At 48.6% G+C, this 23,618-nt stretch overlaps 8 protein-coding genes across 8 annotated transcripts; 3 read left to right on the top strand and 5 right to left on the bottom strand.

Moving 5' to 3' along the window:
• Positions 1-190: 190 nt before the first annotated feature.
• N7487_010277 (thioesterase family protein) lies at positions 191-1,178 on the bottom strand (the record flags this gene model as incomplete). Its single annotated transcript, XM_056878007.1, has 2 exons — positions 191-991; positions 1,050-1,178. 2 exons carry the CDS (start codon positions 1,176-1,178, stop codon positions 191-193), a joined length of 930 nt encoding a protein of 309 aa, XP_056726587.1.
• A 291-nt stretch (positions 1,179-1,469) lies between these two features.
• Positions 1,470-3,477, top strand: N7487_010276 (cytochrome P450; the record flags this gene model as incomplete). The annotated part of the gene is made up of 6 exons (XM_056878006.1): positions 1,470-1,664; positions 1,721-1,871; positions 1,934-1,993; positions 2,051-2,311; positions 2,370-2,732; positions 2,798-3,477. The coding sequence occupies 6 exons, from the start codon at positions 1,470-1,472 to the stop codon at positions 3,475-3,477; spliced, it is 1,710 nt and encodes a 569-aa protein (XP_056726586.1).
• A 395-nt stretch (positions 3,478-3,872) lies between these two features.
• Positions 3,873-5,212, bottom strand: N7487_010275 (uncharacterized protein; the record flags this gene model as incomplete). Its single annotated transcript, XM_056878005.1, has 2 exons — positions 3,873-4,573; positions 4,603-5,212. 2 exons carry the CDS (start codon positions 5,210-5,212, stop codon positions 3,873-3,875), a joined length of 1,311 nt encoding a protein of 436 aa, XP_056726585.1.
• Positions 5,213-6,186: 974 nt separating this feature from the next.
• N7487_010274 (uncharacterized protein) lies at positions 6,187-8,400 on the top strand (the record flags this gene model as incomplete). The annotated part of the gene is made up of 2 exons (XM_056878004.1): positions 6,187-6,682; positions 6,737-8,400. 2 exons carry the CDS (start codon positions 6,187-6,189, stop codon positions 8,398-8,400), a joined length of 2,160 nt encoding a protein of 719 aa, XP_056726584.1.
• An 800-nt stretch (positions 8,401-9,200) lies between these two features.
• On the bottom strand, positions 9,201-9,891 carry N7487_010273 (WSC domain-containing protein; the record flags this gene model as incomplete). Its single annotated transcript, XM_056878003.1, has 2 exons — positions 9,201-9,532; positions 9,600-9,891. The coding sequence occupies 2 exons, from the start codon at positions 9,889-9,891 to the stop codon at positions 9,201-9,203; spliced, it is 624 nt and encodes a 207-aa protein (XP_056726583.1).
• Positions 9,892-11,922: 2,031 nt separating this feature from the next.
• cps1 (Gly-Xaa carboxypeptidase) lies at positions 11,923-13,802 on the top strand (the record flags this gene model as incomplete). Its single annotated transcript, XM_056878002.1, has 3 exons — positions 11,923-12,281; positions 12,358-13,694; positions 13,759-13,802. 3 exons carry the CDS (start codon positions 11,923-11,925, stop codon positions 13,800-13,802), a joined length of 1,740 nt encoding a protein of 579 aa, XP_056726582.1.
• Positions 13,803-14,670: 868 nt separating this feature from the next.
• gta1 (glutaminase GtaA) lies at positions 14,671-17,057 on the bottom strand (the record flags this gene model as incomplete). The annotated part of the gene is made up of 7 exons (XM_056878001.1): positions 14,671-14,740; positions 14,791-14,926; positions 14,980-15,123; positions 15,178-15,380; positions 15,433-16,456; positions 16,507-16,799; positions 16,864-17,057. 7 exons carry the CDS (start codon positions 17,055-17,057, stop codon positions 14,671-14,673), a joined length of 2,064 nt encoding a protein of 687 aa, XP_056726581.1.
• Positions 17,058-20,511: 3,454 nt separating this feature from the next.
• Positions 20,512-23,179, bottom strand: anxc4 (annexin ANXC4; the record flags this gene model as incomplete). The annotated part of the gene is made up of 2 exons (XM_056878000.1): positions 20,512-20,802; positions 20,909-23,179. 2 exons carry the CDS (start codon positions 23,177-23,179, stop codon positions 20,512-20,514), a joined length of 2,562 nt encoding a protein of 853 aa, XP_056726580.1.
• Positions 23,180-23,618: the final 439 nt, after the last annotated feature.

Here is a 23,618-nt window from a genome sequence, read left to right as displayed (position 1 = left end):
TCTACACACATAGTCATTTGATGTAGTTACAAGCACAACGTTTATGGTCTAGATTCAAACACGAATAGAGAAAAACAGGAAAATTATATCTATTCTGTACAGCAAGGATACCGATGTTTATATTTTTTCCCCCTGGCGACTTGCTTGGCTCATGGCTAAATACACCAGTTGATATGTGGACAAATTAATTTCAGAATAACTTTCCAACAAGGCCGAACTTCCCTAGAGATGGGTGACTCGAAACATCCTCAAACTGATCATGCAGATCATCCAGCGCAATCAGATGTTGCGCAGTCCTCATGCCTGCCTCCCGTTCCTTTTCAACTTGTTCCCAGCTCCAGGCCATGTCCCCGTTCGCCAAAGTAACAGCCTCTGAAGTGGCTTTCTCGGGCAAAAGTCCCATTTCTTCCAGAGCATCCTCTGGACGAATAGTCTTGCGACCTTCTTTGAACACAAATTTGGTAATTGCTGAAGTGAAGACCATCCCTTTCGCCATGGCTGCAACCTCCTCCCGCTTCTCCGGATGTTCAGCCTTGGATGCCTGGATCTTAGGCATTTTCCTCGCCGACCCCGGCTTGACAAAGTAGCTCACAACATATAACCATTTCTCGTCCCAGGCGAGGACTCGCGAGTGAATCTCGTAGGCGGAGTACGGCTTAACTTCCTTCCGGAATGTACAGCAGGTTCCTCCAAGTAAGACTCGCATCTTCTTGGGTCGATCTTTCTGGCTTTTGGAACTTTTTTTAATCGGGCGCAGAGAAAGATCGCCCGCAGCTTTGAAAAGCCTCGTGAGAAGGTGAATGCGGTTGATGTCGAGATCACTGAAGTAGGTACTGTCGGATTTGTGGCCATTGATGTCGCACTCGTATAATGGGCTGCGGGAGCTGGTCACGATGTATCCAAAAATACCCTGCCCTCCGTGCTTAGCTGCAGTAATGACATCGGACTTCTTCGTGGCGGAATGGTATAGCACAGCGACAATGAGTCGAGCCTGAGAATGGTGAACACGGTTAGTAGCTGGACAACTTTGTGAGAAGACGGTTACACACATGCCACATCAGCGGTAGACTCTTCACGCTGGTTAAAAGAAGTCCAACACCAATACTGGCCCAGGGATGGGCTCGAATGATCTGCCACATACTCTCTCCATAGTCAGAGATGCAGGAATACAGGGCCATCGCGATAGGGTCAGCAGTAATTTGCCCAATTAGCCAGTAGAAAACAATCAAAAACAAATCAAAAATGTAAATTGCAAAATGCAATGAAAAAGAGTCAGCCCAGTATATTTAGAATCTCACTTGCGTGGAACGACAGTCCGTGGGTGGGTGGTATCAACACCCAGTGGCACCACCATAGACCCCAAACGTCAGGCATAGTACACATAAATCAAAATGAAGGACTTGTTGCTCTAATTCAGCTGAAGAAGAATTCATCTTTTGAACTCAGGCTTTGCATGAAATTTGACAATCATGCTCAATGATACACCGGAAGTGCCTGTGGGCTTCCTAGGAGGCCTCGCGCGGGAGTTCATCGCCCCCATTGACGATGCATCTAAATCGCATCCTCAATTTTGGCTTACACTCACTTCTCCCGTGTTTCTGAATAATCTAAAATCTTACTTTGGAGCTTCTGCGGGTATTGTGCTTACCTTGGTCCTTGTATATGTCAGTCTATCACCAATTTCCAAAATCGGTTGACATGAATTCTAATGAAGCCCTAGACAATTGCTCGCGCAGTATACCTTGTCACCTGGCATCCGTATGCTAAGTACCCCGGGCCCTTTTTGGCCAAATTCACTATCCTTTACAGCGCATATCATGCACTAAAGGGTGATCTTCATCTGGACATGTGGAGATGCCACCAGAAGTATGGTATGTGGCACGGAATCCGAGAGACCACAGAACATTGCTAACTCAACTTGCTATATATTAAGGTGACTATGTTCGTTACACTCCTAATCGCCTCTTAGTCAACACGACAGAAGGGCTTAAAGGTTGGGACTATCTTCTTTTTCAAACGCCGAGTAATCTGATTCTAATTACCTCTCCAGAAATCTACCAATCCGCCAAACAAATCCAAAAATCTCCCGATTACCAGGTTATGAACCTGAAAGTTGCGAGCACCTTCACCGAAGTTGACAAAAAGATTCACGAGCGAAAGCGTCGTCTTGTCAGCCACGGTTTCTCCGATGCCTCGCTTCGGTTGTATGAGCCGCGGATTCTGACCAACGTCACCAAACTTGTGAATCGAATTTTATCTAGCAAGAAGGCTGAGGATGGATGGACTGAGTCTCTGAACATCGGCGACTTTGGTATGTCCAAAATTCAATGGTATGGAGTTCGAACTTTCTAACCGCTTAATCCATCTAGCTGGTGACTTTGCTTTCGACGTGATGACATCCGTTATCTACGGACTCTGCTACAATCTGCAGGAAGATCCTAAGTATAGATTCATCATTCCCGTTATTTCAGGTGTCAACTTCCGAATTGGCATTCTATCGCAGGCGCCTATGCTGGCTTGGCGCAAGATGGACAGGTATATATTCCGCCGAGCGATCAAGGCACGAAATGTGTTCTTAGGCTTCGTTGGAAAGATCATCAAGGATCGTATGAAAGCAACGGATATCACCGGAGATGCGTTCTCTATTTTGTTTGCAGCCAAGGACGATGAGCTCAAGGAGGGACTGAGCCGCGATCAATTGAATGCCGAAAGTCTGAACTTTGTCGTGGCAGGTAAGATCTTCCCGAATGAACAAGGAAGAATCACTGATCACTGACTTTTTCTTTTTTAAATTCAGGATCTGACACAACTGCCACTTCAATGTCCGCGACTATCTTTTACCTCACCAGATACCCCGACGCATACGCAAAGGCAGTGGCGGAAGTTCGTTCCGCATTCCACGACATCAACGATGTGCGTCTGGGCCCAGCCCTAAACTCCTGCGAATACCTCCGCGCTTGTATCAACGAAGCAATGCGCATGTCCCCTCCTGTCGGCAGCGCTCTATGGAGAAAAGTCCTTCCCGGAGGATTGTCCTTTGGCGGCGAGTATGTACCCGAGGGCTGCGAGCTGGGCACCGGTATCTACAGTATTCACCACAACTCCAAGTATTACCGTGATCCCTTCGTGTACCGACCGGAGCGGTGGTTCAGTCACCCTGATGTTAACGGTCAATATTCCGAGGAGGCTGCACTCGAGCTCGAAGAAGCAAAGGCTGCATTCAATCCTTTCTCTCTTGGTATGAGGGGATGTGTTGGCAAGGCTCTGGCGATGAACGAGATCATGCTTGCTTTTGCGGCACTTTTGGTTAGTTGTGATATTCAGTTAACTCATTGTGAGGAATCTCGTCTTGGCGAAGGGTCTAAGAGTGCTGAATATGGACGTCATCGCGTTTTTGAATACCAAGTGAAGGATTGGCTCATTGCCTGTCGCAATGGTCCGATGGTAAAGGCAAAGGCCTGGTCTCGCGATGAATGATAGGTCAACAATGACGGATTGAGGAGGATGTGCTTTTAAAGCAATTTCCATCTGTATATGAAGTCAGATCAAGGCGTCTCCTCTAAATGTAGGGATAAATCTACAATGAATGTGAACTTGAAGCCGGGGTTTGTTCTGGGAAATTTTCGCCAACTCGGCTCTGTAATCAACTGCGATATAATGGAGATATGGCGCTTGGTACAAGTCATAATATAGAACTCTGATAGAGATGGTAAATTTCAAAAATGAAAGAAAGGTACAACTGACTGACCACTTGGCTTCAGATGAGTAAACGACAAAACATACCTGGCCATGATATAACCAAACAATACGTGAAAATGATATGAAAGCGACAGTAAATTTCAAATTTCATTTCGTGAACGCGGATATTATCTCTATTCAAGATCTAACTCTACATTCAAAATATCAAGCACCGTCCCCAAGAATTCCGAGACCTTCTCGGCCTCCTGATAAGTTTCATTAAAATAAGCTGCAAGCGTGATCTGATCGCGCCAGGTATAAAGGAATATGTCGATTGCCGGAGTGAGGACTTCACATGCAATCTCAAAGTCCATTACTTCCACATTGGAGTATTTGTGTTTTATCACGCTTTCCACCACCCCAAGACTACTCAACAAAGCATCTGCCGGGGAAGGCGCCGACCCAGTCATAAACGGCATAGCTTGCTCTATCAGCTCATCAATGACATTGGGAAGTCTTACATCCTTCTGTACACTTGTATATCCCTCTCGAAATGTATTTGCGACGGACGAGAAGTCGGATACTTTGATCGTGGGAAACCACCCGGTACTGTAAAGTGTTGCTGGGTGGTCGAGTGTATTTCCTCCGTAGGCATTGCGACCATCAACATTGAACGCACCGGCGTATACTTCGGAGACAGGGTTGGTATTAAATTTCTTCGTTGCGCATGCGATCGCCGCATGGACAGCATGCGTGATGGTGAGGCCTTTTGTTTTCAGCACCGCCAGTAAAGCCCGCGTCTCGCTCTCGGGCAAAGCTCGGACAATGCGGTTCGTTTTTTTTGGCGCCCGATCACTCCATCTCTTGTCTTGTATCTTCATGGGCAAGGACATTGCTGGGAGGGCGGAAAGGAATCTTTGTAACTCCACTGCTGCTCGTCGCCTATCGTCGTTGTTGACGGGGGAAGACTAGCAGCCACTCGAAATGAAGGCGATAAATTGATTATGTTATAGCTAGGCTCCTCCTGATGCACGGAGGAAGCAATGCTAAGCAAGTTGTCGACTATAAACATCAGTCCTTTGCCATCAATTGAGGTATGAGGTGCCTGCAAGACGATTTCTTCCGAAGAAGGCAGCACGAACAACGTCGGCCGCCTTGGTGGACGAGTTTGGTTTCGCAGTGCAGTTACAGACATGCCAAATGGGATCACAATGAATGTCTCACTGAGCCATCTGGCAATCTCAGATTTAGAGGTGGCAACGTAGGTCCAGATGCCAGAGTGTCGATCTAGAACGCTGGCGATGGAGGCGTGCTTCTGGCGGATAACCCCCCATGCCCGACGCAGCTCCGGTAGAAAGCTCGAAACCCCATCTTTCAGTTGTAACCTCAGCGCTACCGTGAGTACAAAGTGCTCTTTGCCGAATTTTCGGCCAGTCTCTGTGATCATTGTCATCCACCGCTCCATCGGAGTTGCCGTTCGCTGGTACAAGCCGGGTGCTGTTTCACGCCATCTTGTATCAATTCTACCGGGCATGCTGAAGAGTATTTTGTCAAACGCTTTCACCTGCACGCTTCAAAGGATATGTTCGTACATGCCTTGTCTTTGGGTCAGGACAATCTTCCCCTGGGGCTCTGAAATTCAGTCAGGCTTCCTGATGACGACTGGGGAGGAGCGCCTGCGTTGGGCGCGTCAGGTCGGGAAAGAAGGATCTGTTGAATGGTGTGTGTGGTTATCTGCTAATACCTAGGTATCTCCCTTGGTATGCAGGTTATTCGTACCTAGCTAGTGTGCCCATGGGGTGGTGCCACTACCTAGTTTGAGAACCACTCGAGACGTTCGAGGATTATTTCAGTTGAGATTGAAGGTGAAAGCCAGACAAAATTCGGATACTCATATAATTTATCATAATATAGAAAGATCCAACAAAGTAGAACTGGTCGTTTGTTGTTTTGTTAGTTGTTAGGCTCCCGCAAAGCTCGAAACCCCCGAAGCCCTACCCAACCCAACCCGACCCTTAAAACGGTCGGGTTTCGAGCCTATTTCTAAAGCTCGCAACGGTTAGGGCTTTAGAGCCCGGGTCAAGCTTAAAAATTTCGACCCCCAGCTCGTTATGGGGTAGGTGAATATCCTAACATTTGGGGGCCATAAGCGGATTTCTACCGAATTTCGGGGGCTTGCTTGGTATTCTGTTCGTGGACCGTTAAATCGTCCTCTCCTAATATAAGGCTGTACCTACTTGATTCTGTATACGAAGTTTAGTGTCACTGCTATTCCGCCCAGATATAAAGGCCAAGACACGAGAAAGTACTAGCCTCTTGGCATTGCATCATATCACTATACATAGCCTCCCGGCCCCCTAGCCCCCACTTGGAGACCCTTGTGGCTATGTTATACGCGGCAGACCGCGATGATCTTTCCTGGGGTATTTTGGACTTTCACATCTCGGTTTTTTTTTTTTTTTTTTCTTTTTTCCCCACATCTTCTCTTGTATTGTTGACTCTGCGAAAATGGGAAATCCAAATCTTGATCACGGCAGCAAAAGTGCTGAAGCAACTGCTGAGGTAGTATCTAATCCTCCACCATATTCTTCTATAACCGAGCCCATCGATGGACCACCCACCTACCAACAACAAAACGTATCACACAGACTGTCTCGCGATGGATTTCCTCGATCTGAAGAGATGCTGGCTATTGATGAATGTATCACGCATTTGAAGTTTTTATCCGCGATCGCGAAACTTCGATACTTCATTGAAAGAACAGACAAATTGTTCGGAATCCATGATAGTGAGGCCATGAACTTTGCAGACCCCCGCAAGCAATCCCAGGCTGCGGCCCGAATTCAGGAAAAGAGATGGGCGGTTTATGTGGCCAGAGCTGTGGACCGATTTGCTGTTTGGTGGCAGACGTGTCTACCGAGTCTCAATACCAGTCACATCTCAACGCTAAATAGTTCATCTGAAGCCAAAATAGTATGGTCTGCCAATATGATGCCACCACTTGGTAAGCTATTCTAAACCTCAAAGCTGTGTAAACCTTTTCTAATTTGCCAGCTAGATGTTATCATGGTCTGGCATGCATTTATGCTTAACCCGCGTGCCTTTCTCGAGGATTGTCTGCGTCAATCCAAAATGAGTGTCTGGGCCACTGGGATGCCATGGGATGTAATAAATGCATCCATCGACGATGAGACACTTGTCTTCTACCCGGGTAGCGAAGCGAGAATAAATTTCGAGACGAAAACGGGTCACCCTTGGGAAAATATTCACGAAAGTCCCGCAAAATCCCTCCTTTGCTTCGGTTGTAAGCAGGAGATTCTTGCTCCCTGGACGGAAGGGTCACTTGGATGTGACACAGATGTTGCTTATGCACACTGCACTGGGTATGCGGACAAATCTCTGCGAATTTCATGTTCAGTATGCAAATTCAGTATCACACACGATAGTCTTCGCGTGCACAAGTTTCGCAGTGACATACAGAAATTGTTGATAGATGATGTGCCTATGCCTGGCACACTTTTGACACAGAATGGCACTCCTGCAGACGATGAAAATGGCGATAATGTGTCCTTCCCAAACCGACTTATCAAGGAAGGCATCAGAAGCGAGATCTTGCAGCTTACAGACCTCGCTGAAAATGACCGCACTACCATTGAAACCATCCGTGACCACTTTGAAGGATTCCTGAAGAGTCGTTCATTAATGCGTCGCGTGAACAAGACAGTACTGGCTTCCGGGAACTCGAATATGCCAGAGAGGATATCTCTTCGCAACATGCTCTCCAGATATTGGGACAACTCATCCCCCTTTGCCATCGACTTGATCGGCGCGGTCATACGGCAGGGGACGTTTGTGGACAAGATGGACAATATCGGTTGGATACGTTCGCCAAACGTTAGATCGACCATGAGTCACTTCATCAGCAAATACGGGGTGTTTTTCCAAATAATGGCCAAGAATAAAGGCCATGCTGTTGTCCCCACTCTCGATGTCGACCTGATATGGCACACGCACCAGCTTTCTCCCATCCGCTATTACATATTCTCTACTGCGCAGATAGAGGGTGTATTCATTAACCACGACGATAAAATCGATGAGATAAAACTGAATGATGCCTTCGCATGGACCTCAAAACAATATCAAAAGCTCACTGGCGGCAAGCTCTATAGTGAATGCACCTGCTGGTATTGCGAAGCGGTGCGCGAGTCCAACAATCAAGGACTTAGCAGGTTAATATCGCCGTCCGCCCTCAATGCCAAAAGCAATGCTGTTCTTCTTCACAATAGCGCCAATAATACCACTGATGTGGATAAAAGCAAAGGACCGCATATTTCATCTCATAATTCCGTTCGCATCCTGGCACAAGCTGATCCAAAGGCAATTCAGACCAAGACCGCTCAGCTTGAATCGTGTTGGGAAAAAGCACAGCGACGGTCACACAACCGCAGTGGGAGCAGAGGCGGTGGTAATACCAAGGAAGACCCGTCAAGGAAGACGGTCTACAGCCCCTACGCGCGCGATCCAGAAATTCATCGCGAAATATACCCCTGTAACCCTGCTTGTGTGAATATCAGCGCAGGCGTCGCGGGTAATTGTATCAGCGGAACACAGGGCGTCGACCTTGCGCAAGGTGCATGTGTGAGTGGTACCATGGCCCCCCAGACAAGATCGAAAGGTAAAAGCTTTTGCTCTGGCATAGCAGGCTGTGGTATGAGTCTCTAGTGATCAGCGAATGTACAGGTGCTGGAATGCAGGAACCTAGTGTCCTAGGGGAAGGAGAAACCCAACTGGACAATATATAGACGAACGTTGAGCGCAAGAACAACAGATATTACAGTCAAGTTTACGAATGAAGTCGAGTAACAGAAGGATGCTATCTTGTTAAGGGTTTTTGAGCAGCTGGTCTGGGCAACATCCTAGCTCCCTAGATGAAGTATCTACCCCCAATGTGTGTTATGGGATGAAATAATGTAGGGAAGACAAAAAGGGAGAGGGGAGAAACCCGTAGATTGGGCTTGAACTGTTGGCTGGGAGGAGCAAGAGAAGGCCAATACAAGGGAAGAGCCAAGATCATATCCGCTTTAGGCTGTCTCGGACTTTTGAAGATCGTCAAGAACTGTCTTTTGAGTTCGCTAGCGTATATCAATCGCCACTATTGATTTACTTTCTTAAAAAATGCCATTGGCAAAATCTTAAATTCTCCGAAAAGGATATCGAAGTCCATCCGGTAGTAAATGATGAATGCTAATCTAGTTTGTTCATGCAAACCCCAAAATAAATATAAAAAAACGAGTGTAGAGAATGCCCATCCCAAGACAGGCAGTAAATGCATCCCAAATCCGACCAGCGGATCCAGCAGAAGAAACAGAAACAGTAACAGTAACAGAATATTATCCCTGACATCACGAGCGCCACGTTGGCGAACTAGCGAGGGGTATAACTGTACATGCGATGCAGAGTATACGGGATCAAAACGACAGAATATAGACAGCGTCAATCACAAGATATGAAGGTTCAGAGCTTTACAGGAGCAAGCCCAGACCCGCAACAACAGCGCCGAGCAGCGATGATCCCGCGCGGACAGTTCCGGCAGCGTTATTCGTGGGCGTGGGCGAGGCAGTTGCGACAGCGCCGGAGAGAGCAGCAGACTTGGATACGGTGGTTCCACTCTTAGAGTTCACTGTTGAGGCCGCGGTCACGATTCCAGTTGGTGCTCCAGCTGTCGAGGCAGCGACAATGATTCCGCCAGCTGCGGTAGCAGCACTGGGGGCAATAGTAGTGGATGCGTTTTCGGAAGGAGAGGCTTGTAAGTCATCAGCCGCCTGAATGATATTGAAAGTATCCATGCCGCCGCCTAAATAAGAAATATTTTGTCAGTCATGATTCTACTACCGTGCTAGATAACATTGCGGGCAACTCACAGCTTGCTGCAGCCCATCCAGTGCAGGCGATATCGCATTTATCATCAGCGATCTTAGCAGAGTCCGAAGGCACTTTGTTGCCGCAGTAGCACATGTTGCCACGGCTCAGAGCAGCGACCTTGAAATTGTTGTCTGCGCATTGGGTCTGGCAATGTCCTGGTGATTGATAGGTGTAGGGACCTTGGTTCTTGAATGATTCGATGGAGGAGTAGCAGCCCATACTAGCGGTGGAGCTAAGCGAATATACGGGAAGAGCTAGGGCAAGGGCCGAGAAAATGTAGTTGGGATGCATGGCTGGTGGTTGGTGAGATATTCGATCAACGAATTAAAGAGTGAAAAATTGTACGATAAGAGAGAGAGAGAGAGAGAGCAGATATTAAGAATTCAAGGAAAGAATATGTAAAAAGAGAGGGTCGTATGATAGGCAAAGGTGACAGGAAAAAAAAAGGGTCCATCAAGCTTCTTTAAAGTGGCCGTTTGTTTGGTGTCAGGAACACCCGGTGGGTTCCATTTTTTTCCCAAGTGTTTCTCTGTGGAGTAAGGCTAGGACATATGACATCAATGTCCAATTGATCGACCGAAAATAGGAAATGATAAACCTGAAACACTAAGCGACATGCTCTATTGAACTCGCACTGGGGCTTCACCCGCCTCATTGGCTTACGACCCAGCGATCGCCTGATCGGCATCCCCAGGTGTGGCGACATTTTTCCTTTTTGAGCGGCCAATGACGGCGGATGGAGCCTGGAGAGTCAAATGGGATGAACTTGCGGAACAGTTCGCGTGTTTCTAGTTTTCCGCTTGTCTTAATTGAGTATAGAATGGTTTTAGGGTGTTGCATTTGTGAGGAATCCGACATTTCTGGTCATTGCTGGTCATCGCCGGTGGCCCCTTGTTTCTCCTTTTTCTGATTTTATTATTCTGGTATTCTGGATTATTCCACTCCGTAGGTTGTCTACATATTCTGCAAGGTATCAAGACAGTTATTGATGTGTGCGACATGGCCTAAAAGGGAAACTGCCCAGGTGGACATCAAATTTGAGTACCCTAATAAGTCTATTTTGGATCCATGGTTGAGCCGAAGCTTCCGCATTGCTGGGTGCCTGGTTTATCAGGTTACACACCAGTACAACCCTAACTAACTATCCCTTATCTTCTTCCTTACCGATCTACCTCGCAAGAGATTTCAATTTAACCTGACCCAAATTCGGGTACCCTCTTTTTGACCCACGGACACGGAACCCGTACAGGTGGGAAGGAAATAACGACTATTGGATTAGCTTAATCGTATTGATTGCGATTTGCATTGTACCCGCTGGGATCTTCCCGTCGGACGTCACTGAGCAGTTTCTTTTGCCTAGGTTTTTCAAAGTGAGATACCTCTTTATGGTAATCAGGAAGCTGCCGGTATTGCCTATATCAGCATAGTCGAGGTTTCAGATTGCAATAACAGCCGGTGAACTAAGTAGATCAAGCAGGTCAGGGGGCAGGAATTTGTTAATATTCCGATTCCACTACTCTGCATGAGAGGTCCGAATTGACAAAAAGCAAACCCCAATCATATATTCCTCGCGGTACATTCAACTAGCGTCAGTTGGCACGAACATTTTTACGATACCGATCATCCACCTGGCCTCAACAAGAACAAGTCAAATGATTTGAGTATACAACTCCGTACAGCCGATAAGATCAATACCCAAAGATACCGCCAGGGATAATAACGTATCATAATATTCCGGTGAACAGTTATATGTCGTTACTACCAATGGATATACGGACAGAAGATTTCATTGTTTCTCATTCGATTTTGTGAAAAACGAAATACATTTTCTTCCTTTTCAAATACCAAATAAGCAAATTCCAATCGGGGAAATGCCCGAGAAATACCCGTAGGCACAGACTTAACATTATTCCGTGGCTGTGAGCCACTGGTGCTTACTTTATCTTAGCTTGAATACTAGCTCCAATCTATTATTGTACGTTTTCTACGCCGCAACGGGGGAAGGAAGTAAAATGGGGCCCGGAAGTCTATTGGGACATGTTTACTGTCTTCAATACATTTGAATATGAAGAATTAAACTTGAACTGCCAGTTCCAACATGATCAATAGATACTACACTTACCCCAACTCTCGGCAAAATGGCCATCCTGATAGGGCAATTCACCATCGGCAACGGCCGCCAGCCGAGGTGAGGAGAGGGGAAAGAAGATAAGATAAGCCTTGACGTGCTCTGTTTAAGCTATTGTGAATCTCTTCAGGGCAATTTTTTAAAAGATTTTTAGATATTCTCTCTCAAAAGTATTGCATCTACTCAATCTTACCATGAAATCTCTCGCCCTCCTTGGCCTGGCCGCAGTGCCATCGCTAGCACTCAATATCCCCACACAGCAGGTTCTCTTCCCCGACACTGATCTGTCGGGCAGTCATGATAACCCGCTATCAAACCCATCTACACGGGAAACCTGCCCACAGCCGCCCACGGTCAGCCTCCCTAACGATGGCCTGCACTCGTCGCAAATCTTCCTCACCGATGATGCCTTCCGTGCCCGCCAGGCAGAACGGCTCTCGCGCGCGGTGCAGGTCCCAACCACCGTGGGTGATTATATGAATGATCCATACGATGAGGCATTCGAGCCTGTAGTTAAGTTCCAATCGCTGTTGGAAGAGCTGTTCCCTCTAGTGTAAGAAATTTTTCAGTCATTGAACATGGCCTGCCGGCCATGGATCAAGGGAGAAAATACTAAATAAATCACATAGGCACCACCGTGGCAAGGTTGAGCACATTAACCGTCTCGGTTTAGTCTTCACATTTGAGGGTGCTGACACTTCACGCAAGCCGCTCCTCTTCATGGCTCACCAGGACGTCGTCCCGATCGATGACCCATCAGACTGGACTCACCCGCCTTTCGCAGGTGTCTTTGATGGCGAATGGATCTGGGGCCGCGGTGCAAGCGACTGTAAAAACGTTCTTATCGGACTGTTGTCCGTGGTCGAAGACCTGCTCTCGCAGGACTGGAAGCCACAGCGCACAGTGCTGTTTGCCTTCGGGTTCGACGAGGAATCACACGGATTCCTAGGCGCCGGAGCAATCTCGGCAGCTCTAGAGGAGAAGTACGGTAAAGACTCTTTCGAATTCATCCTCGATGAGGGTGGTATGGGACTGCAGAGCCTGGGTGACGCATCTGACCCTAATGGCGAGATCTTGTATGCTCTCCCGGCTGTCGGCGAGAAGGGTAGTATCGATCTCATTATCGATATTGCCGTGCCTGGCGGCCACAGCTCTATCCCGCCCGCGCACACCGGTATCGGTATTATGGCAGAGATTTTGTATGAGCTTGAGCGGAAGGAGCTGTTCCCCGCCTGGCTGGATACCAACCACCCCGCCCACGGGATGCTGGAGTGCCAGGCACGGTATTCGCCAGACCACGTTGAGACCTGGCTATCCGAGAAGCTGGCAGCAGATGATCCTGCCGCTCTAGGCGAGGCTGTTGCCAGCTCCCGCGGTCCCGCAGTCCGCTACACACTGCAGACATCGCAAGCCGCAGACCTCATCCACGGCGGTGTCAAGACAAATGCACTGCCAGAAAAGATCTCAGCGGACGTGAACTACCGCGTGGCACTGCATCAGACGCCCGATGAGATACGCGAGCGTGCTGTCCGGATTATCAGCCCTATTGCCGAAGCTCACAACCTTACTCTACGTCTTGCCTTCCCCGATGTTGCGGAGTCCACCGAAGGAGATGTGAGCGACCGTACTCTCACCCTGTCCCCTCTTAGTCTCCCTCTTTCCCCGGCTCCGATCTCTCCGACGAATCCGCTCACATCGAAGGTGTGGGCACACTTTGCTGGAGTGGCTCGCAGTGTCTTTGAGTCGCACCCGAACCCGCTTTCCGAATCTGCATCTGGAACTAAGCCGACCGTTGTTGTGACGGGAGATGTCATGACCGGAAACACGGACACGCGCTTCTACTGGTCTTTGTCGGAGAATATCTACCGCTGGAGTCCGTCGCGGGCTGGTGGATCGCTGAATATTCACACTGTGGACGAGCGGATTCGCTTGGATGTGCACCTTGAAGCTATTATGCTTTACTATGGTATGTTTTCTTTTTCCTTTTTTGTTCTTTGTGCTTCTAGGAAGTCTAGCTAACCTTGTATCAGATCTCATTCGCTCTTTCGATGCTTGGGATGGAAAGTCCGAGTGAACATACTCATCTCGATTGTCAGATATTTTGACCTGTATATATGAAGGTCTGGTACATACGACCTCAAGATCTAAATATCCTCCCATTTCTGGTCGAGGGCTCAACATATGCTGCTTTTGAATTTAGCCACTAGAACAAAATCATTGCTCAATAGATCATTTGGTTATTCAACCATCCCTCAATGGCACGATGCACCCAAAGCCCATTGTGATATACAGAAATCTCTAGCAAATCCTCACGAGCCTGGAAGAATAAAGTAAAAGGGCAAACCTACAACGTGGTTGTCGAAGGCATATGGAAGGCGGAATCCCTCTAGGCCATCTTACACCTTATAGCCACGAAGATTTTAATTACAATGGGCTAGTTCTATCAGGGAGTCGAGTAACCCAAGGGTGATCAAGAAGTGAATCATCTGAATCTTGTATATATTCAAAACGATATAAACAATTTTTATATGAATGTTGACCAAATCCCGTATATTTGTGGTGCAAAGGTATTGCAGCACGGATTTGTTACAAAACTGATATATGCCGCATCTGAACATATCCCTAGGTAACACAGAGAGAGAGCCGAAGTCACAGATTCATGCATGTACGAGAATCGTCACATACTAAGATGGATGTATATGCGAGGATCTCAACAAAACTCGCACAGCCCATACCAAAGGGCAAGGCAATGAATGGGTATAAGCAAGAAAAACACATTACCAAGCGAACGGAAGGTATCCGGAACGCTTTTCACAACCACTGGTGATAGCTATACCGGACCAACTTCTAAGCGAGAGTTTTTGTAAGGGAGAAGGCGAACAACAGGTGAAAAGGCCAGAAGGCGTTATGAGTGAAGTAAATCGACAAGAAGCGAAGGTCCGCTAGCGGACGAGGAGAGGAGCGAAGGAACCACCAATGACGGGGCGAGCGACAAAAGTATTTTGAGGGTAACTAGACTTCATCAGCAAGGGCTATTAGAGGATTGAGGTAGATTAACTTACTTTCCAGAAATGGTGTCGTAGAGATCAGTCAGGGGTCGGTTTGTCGGAGTCTCGTTGATCCAGGTCGCGAGATCTTTGATAAACATAGTCCGAGTGTCGACTGAACTGACCGCTGCTGCGAAGCACTCCCAGTCACCTATCGATGTGTGAATAATTAACCAATAAGTGGTAAGGCTCCTGGGCATGTACCTTTTGTGTATGTGTGGCGGGTGTCTAGCGGCACACCGTACTTATTTGCAACAGTTGGGTAGAAGTCGCTCTGCATCTGATAGACAGACTGTGGAACAAGATTCAGTCCCAGCTGGGCATCGGCGAAGAGGTTGTAGAGCAGACCTGCAGAAATGGTAAGCAAGGATTCATATACTCAAACCAAAGGGCTAGACTTACCATGGCTAGTGGTGTCGCCGTAAGACAAGGTCGTTCGGGGAGGGTTCTCATCCTTGGCAATGGCCAGGTCCTGCCACTGAGTGATGTAGTCTTTGGCAATGCTCGAGTAATTGGCAGCGTCAGCGGGGTGACCAGTCTGGTTGGCAATGACTGCCATAGCCTGAATACCGATCATGCCCTTGAGTGCGAGGTTGGTTTGGTTTCTAATACTGCTGGTTAGGTTTGAAAATTCCAGATCAGGAAGGAATCACCCACGCTAGGGAGCCAGCAAAGTCGTCCGTTGAGATCTGGTTTGCAGGGTAAAGCGAGTCCTCGACCAAATAACTCGTCCACCGGGTGAGCAGAGTGTAGTGGTTGCTCAAAAATTCAGTGTCGCCCGACTTCTGTGCATAAGCCAAAGACATAATGAGCATATCTCCGCACTCTTCTAATGGCATTTTCTCGTCGCTGCCATCGGAGTGGCCCGTGGCGTTCGGGTAAGCCGAGCCTAGATCGTGCATGGAATATTTATTGGGATACTTTCCAGCCTCCTGATTCTCAAATAGAGGAGTAAGAACGAGCTTCAGGAATTCGGGGTTGGTGTACAGGAAAATCGGGTATGCTGGGAAGACAACATCCACAGTATTCATGTTGCCGTCGGAAGAGATTTCCTTCAGGAACAGATACGTTTTGTCCTTTGTGCCACAAAGCTGGGTAGCACCAAATGCCTGTCGAACCGAGAGCGAAGTAATAGTGAGATAGTCTTGACCAGCTGTGGCAATTGAATCCTGGGCCACCTTGCTATCGAAAAAGCTTGCGAGATTGCTCGATTCGGCATGATCCTTGTGGAAGAATGAAAGAGCAGCCAATTCGGAACCGAAATAACTCTTCCATAAGGACGGTACCGGGGCATACTGCGAAGCGCCTTCGTATTGAATAGCTTCATCCTGTGTCAAGCCAAGTGAAAAGAGCGTACTGACGGGCGAAGAGTCGACCGAGCCCAGATCAGATGAGAACCCGAAGACGGGCCAGGTGGAAGATATAGCCCGGAAGTTGGTGTCGCCGCCATTGGTGAGCTTGCCATTTGTCGCAAACTCACCACGGACATCGGTATCCGCGCCAGACTGGTGGGTCATGCCTTTCGAGTCATCGGTGGCCCAGTACCAGTTACCCCATTCGCCTTGCTCGTTCTTTTCGGAAAATGCCAGCTGGGTCTGTCGGTGTACCTTGTGGTAGGCCACGCCATCAGTGGTACCATACTCCCATTCTGCGATAGCATTGCGGTCACCCGATACCCATTCTATCATTTTGTCAGTCATTGTATGTAAGAAACGAGGCCGGAGAACCAACCTGCAGAAATATCCGCGTAGACCTGTACATCATGCTTCTGGCCATCAAGAGAAGAGACCTCGACATTAAGATAGGAGAAAACAAGGGACTGGCGTTTGAGATCGGTGGGTGCAACAGGCGACAAGAAAGTAATGTTCATTTCAACCTTATTCTCCACGTTCATAGTAAAGATGCTCTTAGTCGAAGTATACTCAAACGCGGTTTGATTGACAGTTTTGGATCCAGGAATGCCCATCCAAGTATAGGTATTTCCATCCACGCGGATCATACCTGCCCACCCAGTAACCTGGTTCCTAATCATATTTTCTTAGTATGAACGTTCACATATATCCCAAAGATGGGTAATAATCAACTTACTGCCAAAAGACAGGCCATTCACCAGCTAAGTAACCGCCATTACCACCATCGCTTCCTACATTGAGCCAAGTACTCAGGTACGGCGACCTAACTGCGAGGGGTATAGCCGGGGGGCGGGCAGGGGAGAAGGTCGACTGTGCTCCAATAGAGGACACAAAGGAGGCGACCAGCAGACCGAGGCGATACAGCTGCATTATGACAGAATTGGACGGAAGTATGGTAAGATACACAAAGTCCAATGTAGGGGCAAGTGTGCTTTGTTATTTATTTGCAGAAAGGGGAATGAGCTCTAGGAAGCTCGGTTGCAAAGCACTCTGACAGGAAGGCTGAAGAAAGGGATCGGCATTGTGTTTACAGGAGAGGAATGCCAGTGACATTTTTATAGTCGAGCTCAATCTACGAAGAGAGGGGGAGAAGCTAAAGGCCCCTCCGAGACCCGCATGCCAGAATGTGCTCTCTACGGAGTAATATCAAAGCGGCTTGGCATATTAAAAAAAAATAGGTAGCAGCAGACCTGCATGTCTCTACAAATCCCAAAGACGCTAATCTGCTGACCTCCGTCAACGCCCGAGTGGAAGAAGATTTGTGCTTAAGAGGGGGACAGAGTGATGTTAGGGGTGCTGTCAGGACAGGGGGATATGAGTGGAAGGACTGTGTGAATGGTGGTGGACTCTCCTAGAGTGGGTATATCCGAAGTCAAAGCCCAAAACGCGGTCTAGCAGTTTCCGGAAGAAACGGCATACCTTCAGGTCGCATGGAAGACAAGCAGCGGTCTATGCGGATCGACGAAATGAGTGGCGTCACTAGACAGGCAAGAGCACCGGAGTAATTTATCTCTAGTTCGGTGCGAGCCTTGCAGGTGACGGACCACACAGCGGCATGGCGCAAATAAAGGTGTGGAGAGGAAGAGTGTGGTGAGAGGTGTGGGAAATAAGGGCTGCAGACGAAAAAGAAACGGTGGTTTGAGGGCATCGCTGATAGGCCCAGGGTAAATAATAAGGCACGAGTCAAGAGAAGTGCCAAGCTCATTGTCTTCGTGATAGTATCATGCGGGCATATGGACCATCGGCTTTGATTTGATGCAGGTAATATTAGGTCTTGATCTTTAATGCCCGATAAATCTGCGGGGAAATGGCGATCAGCAGCGTGGCATTCAACAGATGAAAGCATGGAACGAAGAGAGGTGAATAGCCACGGTATCTTGGGTACGGACGATCTCGGGAACCTGCAGTAAAGAATAAAATAAATATCCATGAGTTTTTGTCTCAAATCAGAGGGGTTCCCCTTGCAGAGAAGGTAGTCTCTGCGTGTCAGCATTAGCCCCGACAGCCCGGTCGGATAAAAATGTGTTCCAAATTCCATCAGACCTGGACTCTTGTGTTGCACTCATTTGTATTTGAATACGGAATACGAAGTACATGGGTTGAGGTCGCGTGCGCGATGTCGTACAAAATGCAGGATCTGGTTTGGAGTTCACAATCCACCTCATATTGAAACCTCCTTGCTGCGTGATATGTCGGTCGATTCAGCTCACAATATAGTTTTTTCAAGGCAATAGCATAAACCCTTTTCTGATTTAATAGAACTCTGAAATGACCAGAATCTAAGCTTTCGGTGTCCGTTCCCCGAAGTATATGATCTCCTTTTTGCTATCTCCGGTGACATGTACAAGATTCTAGCCTATAACTGGCCTTGCTACTCTGCCGTCGCTTGGATGGTTATAGACTTATAGTCCACCCTGTGATCTTGTGTTGATATGTCATTTACGTAATGAGCGCCCCCTAGACTAGGCTTCAAATGTTGTCCACATCTGGGCACAGCTCATCACGTGCCACTGGCTGCTCCGCAGGTGTAAGGGGCCTTGATAGGGAAAAGGCAGTGTGTTTTTTTAATCTCCAAAGCCTGCCAGGGAAATGCTCAGTGTATATAATTAGAGGTGAATTTTCGGGATTGTTTCAGCATGTGGAGTTGGTTTCCTATATAGGCTTTTAGCCTTTTGATACTCTTGTTGATCAAGAACCCACTCACCCCACTAAATTGCTTGTCTAGTAGTGGGAAGTATAGCACAGGTATCTATATTATGCTTCTATACAAATGTGACTTAAGATTTGGGATCACAGTTCAAACACAAGCTCTTATTTCTACAAAGGTCCAGTGCTATCTATGCATACCATGTAACCCCAGCTCGCTCATAAAAAAACGTCTACTACCGAGACGGTAATGGATAACAGGAAAAGGCTGGTGCAGCACCGGGGCATGCGTCATCCGTGGAATGCAGATGAACCACAGCTCTTTACAAATATGGTGATGAGCCGGATTATGGGCGGGGATTTACCAGATGGTTTCAAGCCGATTCCTTGACTTGCTCTCACAGCGACTTAACATTTACGGGGTATATTTAAATCACAAGATAGGATAGCCAGGCACATATAGCAATTCGAGACAGTTAAGCAGATCATTCATTGAATTGAATGCTTTGCCATCTCCACACCGTTACAACAAACTTGTACGTCCTTGAAGTAAGGAATCTGAAAGTGCATAGTGACCTTGAATAAAGTATTGGGAGTACATCCTCGTCTTGGTGCAGCCCTGGAGGTACTCGAGAAAACACCAGTCCCACGTGGTTCCACTTTCGGATGTCGGTACCTTGCCCTACCTACACCTTGCAGTCACAGTGGTACCACGCCGCTCTGTAGCCAAAGCCTCGAGCCGTGCCTTCTAACCGAAAGAAGGGCGGTTAAACTCCCCAGCGCTCACGATAGATCCACTAAGAGACCATATCCCAGAAGCCTCTCGAATGCAAGAAGGCTCGTTGTCACAACAGATTTCTTTATGATTTCTTACCTTAGATACTCCAACTGTACACATGCAAGACTGTGAACGTCAATTCGATCAAATACTGCGAACATTACGTTCCATTCAAGGTAAGTAGCCCCTCCCGTGTGGAAACCACATGATCTCTTCCTGATAGTGCCTGAGGCTTTCCAGATGACCGTGCCTTAGTTGAGGCTTTCAACACATCCCCACGCCCAAAACGCCCAATATCAACCAATGATGCCCAAAGATACAGATATATTTAACCCAATCATAACTTTTCCGACAAAGCAACCAACTTCGAGGCATAATATCGACAAAAGATTGATATGCATTTCGTTTTGGGGCCCGGGCGACTCATCCACATTAAACCACTACCGCCATAGATGCTAGACAAACCATTGTGATACAGTCGTCTCACCTGCAATTGGGACCGTTTCTTGTCCTGATTTTACAATGGCGTAGACACCTATGAAACGAGAGCCTTCCATCAACCAACCCCAACCCCAGCAAACAAACCCAACACCAACTGACTGGTCTCCTCCCTACACCCAATCCGATGCTGGAAACATCCAGTCCTAAGAAGCAGCTCAACGAATCCTATAACATGCAATGCACTTTGTAAATAAAGCATGAGTATAGGACAATCAATAAGTACAGTACATATACACCACAAAACAAAATCCAAGGATAGAGATGATATACGTAGGAAATCAAAGTACAAACTAAAATCCCACCCTGCAGAGTAGGAATACACACCACCTCAAACAACACCCAACAACAACAGGATAAAAAAAATGCTAGTACAACACCTATCACACACAGAAACCACACTCAAGCATTCCGCGCCAACTCAATACAAAACTCGCCCCAATCCTGTCCTCCATTCAACGACAGAATCTCCTCGGCAATAGCCTCCTCCAACCGCTCGTGGTATCTGCGCCGATACTCATTCTTAACAAGATCAAGATGTCTAGGCTCCCAATGCAGACGCACAAGCCGGGAAATGAGTAATTCCGAGCGCTCACGACCAGTTCGGGATTCGCGGAGGGCCTGGTGGAGGAGGAGGGCGTCGCGCATTGGTCTGTTGATTGCACCGTTCAGGATGTGCGCTAGTGTCTCGCCCTAGGGTATATGTTAGTTATGGACATTGAATTTCGTTTTCGTGAGTCAAGTCATTATTGACAGGAAGGGGGAAGGGGGAAAGTGGGGGAAGCATCAAAATACATACCACAAGATTCCTGGACTTGGAAATCATAGCCCTGGTAAAATTATGCCCATAATTATCCTCATAAGTCCTCAAAACCTCCCTCAGATGCGAATCACTCCTCAGCACAATAATATGAATCATAGCAGTCTCACCCCCCTCCCGGACAATAGCACGATGCAAATCCTGCACATCATCCCGCACAAGCCGTTTATCGAGCGGCTCGCGCTCATCCTGTCGTTGTCCCTCCAGCGCAAGCAGAATCGCAACACGGAATTTATCAGCCCGTAACTCGGACCGCATGCAACGCTCGAGGCTATTATCGTAGCGGGTATCACGGAAGGAATTCTTAATCTCGCGAATCGCAGCATTCGACCTGCCCATCAGTGACTCGATGAGTAGTTCGCGACGCGATGTCCCCGCTTGGTAATAACAGTTCGCCCAATATGCCTCTGATTCCCAGCGTCCGAGAGCGGTTGCGTAGCAGACTTTTCCGAAGGAGGAACTGCCGAGTTTGAGACGGAGGTGTTTGGCGAGGTTTATTCCTTTTCCTTGCATACGTACGCGGGCTTTGTATTCCTGGCGTAGAAGCAGGATCTCGTCGCTGGTGAGTCGGGGGAGGATTTGGATTATGGGTTTGCTGTCTATGTTTCGTGTGTGGTTGAGGGCAGATTGCATGGCGGCGGCGTCTGGGCCGGCATCGTAGAAGGAGACGCGTTTACGGCCCGTTGTTGGGGAGACTAGGACTCGGGGGTCGCTGCTGAGGATTGAGGAGCTGGAGTCGTGGCGATCGTGGCCTGATTGGCGGATGCGGCGTTTGTCGTCGCGCTCTTTGTCTTTCTTGTCTTTGCTGCTGCGGGTGCGGGATTCTTTCTCGCTGACCGATGAGTGCGAGCGAGTGTGTTTGCCACGTCGGCTTGAGTCTGAGGCGGAGTTTCCGCCGTCCAGTGGTTCGAGGTCTGAGATGTCGTCGTCGCGGATGGAGGGGATGACGATTGCGGTTGGCATAGGTGAGATGGACTGGTAAGTACCGTGATACGGCTCTAGTAAGGGACTAGCTGGGGGATGGGCCGAATGAGATGCGCTGGCTCCGCCAACTGCGAGGTTATTCGACGACGACACAGAGTGGCTGTGTGGACGAGCACTCGACCGATTTCCACCAGGCGTGATCTCCACAAACTGAGGCTCTTGTTTCTGAGGCTCGTGTTTATACCGATACTGGTCTGGCGGTGGCGGCTGCTGCTGCTGTTGCTGCTGCTGCGGCTGGGGTTGCGGCTGATATTGACCCTGCACCTGCGGAATCGGTCTGGAAAACTGCTCATGCGTAGAAGCAGGGTATATCGGCTTAGGCCCCGACCCCGACACGGGCACCGTCTTCGAAGAATACCTCACATTAGGATCGACCTGCGCATACTGGTACACGCCGGGATTCGCGTATCCCGCGGCCGGCGGCGGATAACCAGAATCACTCGCCGAGGCAGTCCGATAATGCGAAGGCGTGTAACTAGCATTCGTCGCAGCATACTGCAGCGCGGGATTCACAGGCGCCGGCACAGACCCCGAGCTAGTGGGGTAGGTCGACGCCACAGGGAACGCGCCGGGCATAGTAGTCGATCCTGTAGGCTGGGAGGAAGGCGGCACGTATCCAGGACGTTCGCATTCCGGCACAGAGGCCCAGTCAACCGAGCCGGCAGGGTAGCCTGGTTGTCGCGGGGCAGCGGAGACGAACTGCGTCGGCTGGGCATAGCTATACCGATTCGGGCGCGCATAGCTAGGATGGCTTCCCGGCGCATCACCGTAAGCCAGATCATCAGCTGAGTCGTCTGAGTCGTGTTGATTCACACGACTTCCACGGTCTGGCGACGAAGGTCGACGTCGATGCGACCGCGACGAAGCCGCCGCAGACCCGCGCTCCTCGTCCGAGTGTTCATAGCGATCATCGCGTCGTCGTCTTGCGCTTTCTGCGTCGTGACGTCTCGACTCCGAGTCCGAGTCTGAGCGGTCCACATCATAGCGGGGGGTTCTTGGGACGCGCGAGACGACTGGGCGGGGCTCATCGTTGTTTGGTTCGCGACGGCGCTCACTGATTAGCTTGTATTGGCGCTCGATTTCGGCTTCTTCGTCGGGATTGTAACCTTTGCTTCTTGGGGCTTCGACGGCTGGGGAGCGGGAGCGATGGGAGGGGGAGGGTGAGGGGGAGGGGACTCGGCTGTCGCGCGACCGCGACCGCGAGCGCTCGCGACCAGGGGATTTGGATCGGGTTCGCGACCGTGGGTCATTCACTTGGAGAGACATGGTTGGTCCAATGGGGGTGTGGTCTTGTTGATTTGATATTCAATATGTATGTTTTCCAACGGGTTTATTTTTTTTTTTTTTTGAGAAGTCTTTAGTCACACAAGAGGAGAGTTGGACCGGGGGTTCTTTGTGCGATGTCCGCTAGGTCATTCTATACTTATAGATATGAAGCCTTCTCTCTACTCATGTGGAAGTGAATTGAGAAAAACAAAAAAGAAAAGAAAAGAGGAGACAAAGCGAGAAGTTTATAGCACCTCGTATTCATCGGCGCCAACTTCTGAAGAGCTAGTCTGTGATTCTTCACTCATGTAGCCAAGGATTAGCGGCTCTTATTGGCTTACAGCTGAACTCACGATCGTCGCTGACCGGCGCTTCAGCCGCAGAAGACCTCGGACCAATGCGCATGTCAGATTGTAAATGAAGCTGAGGGGTCGAGGTA

The sequence above is a fragment of the Penicillium crustosum genome (assembly GCF_028827405.1).
Source record: "Penicillium crustosum strain IBT 35664 chromosome Unknown utg000004l_segment0_segment0, whole genome shotgun sequence".
NCBI lineage: Eukaryota > Fungi > Ascomycota > Eurotiomycetes > Eurotiales > Aspergillaceae > Penicillium > Penicillium crustosum.
The sequence above is the reverse complement of the archived record's forward strand: the minus strand, read 5'-3'. Positions and strand labels throughout refer to the sequence as shown.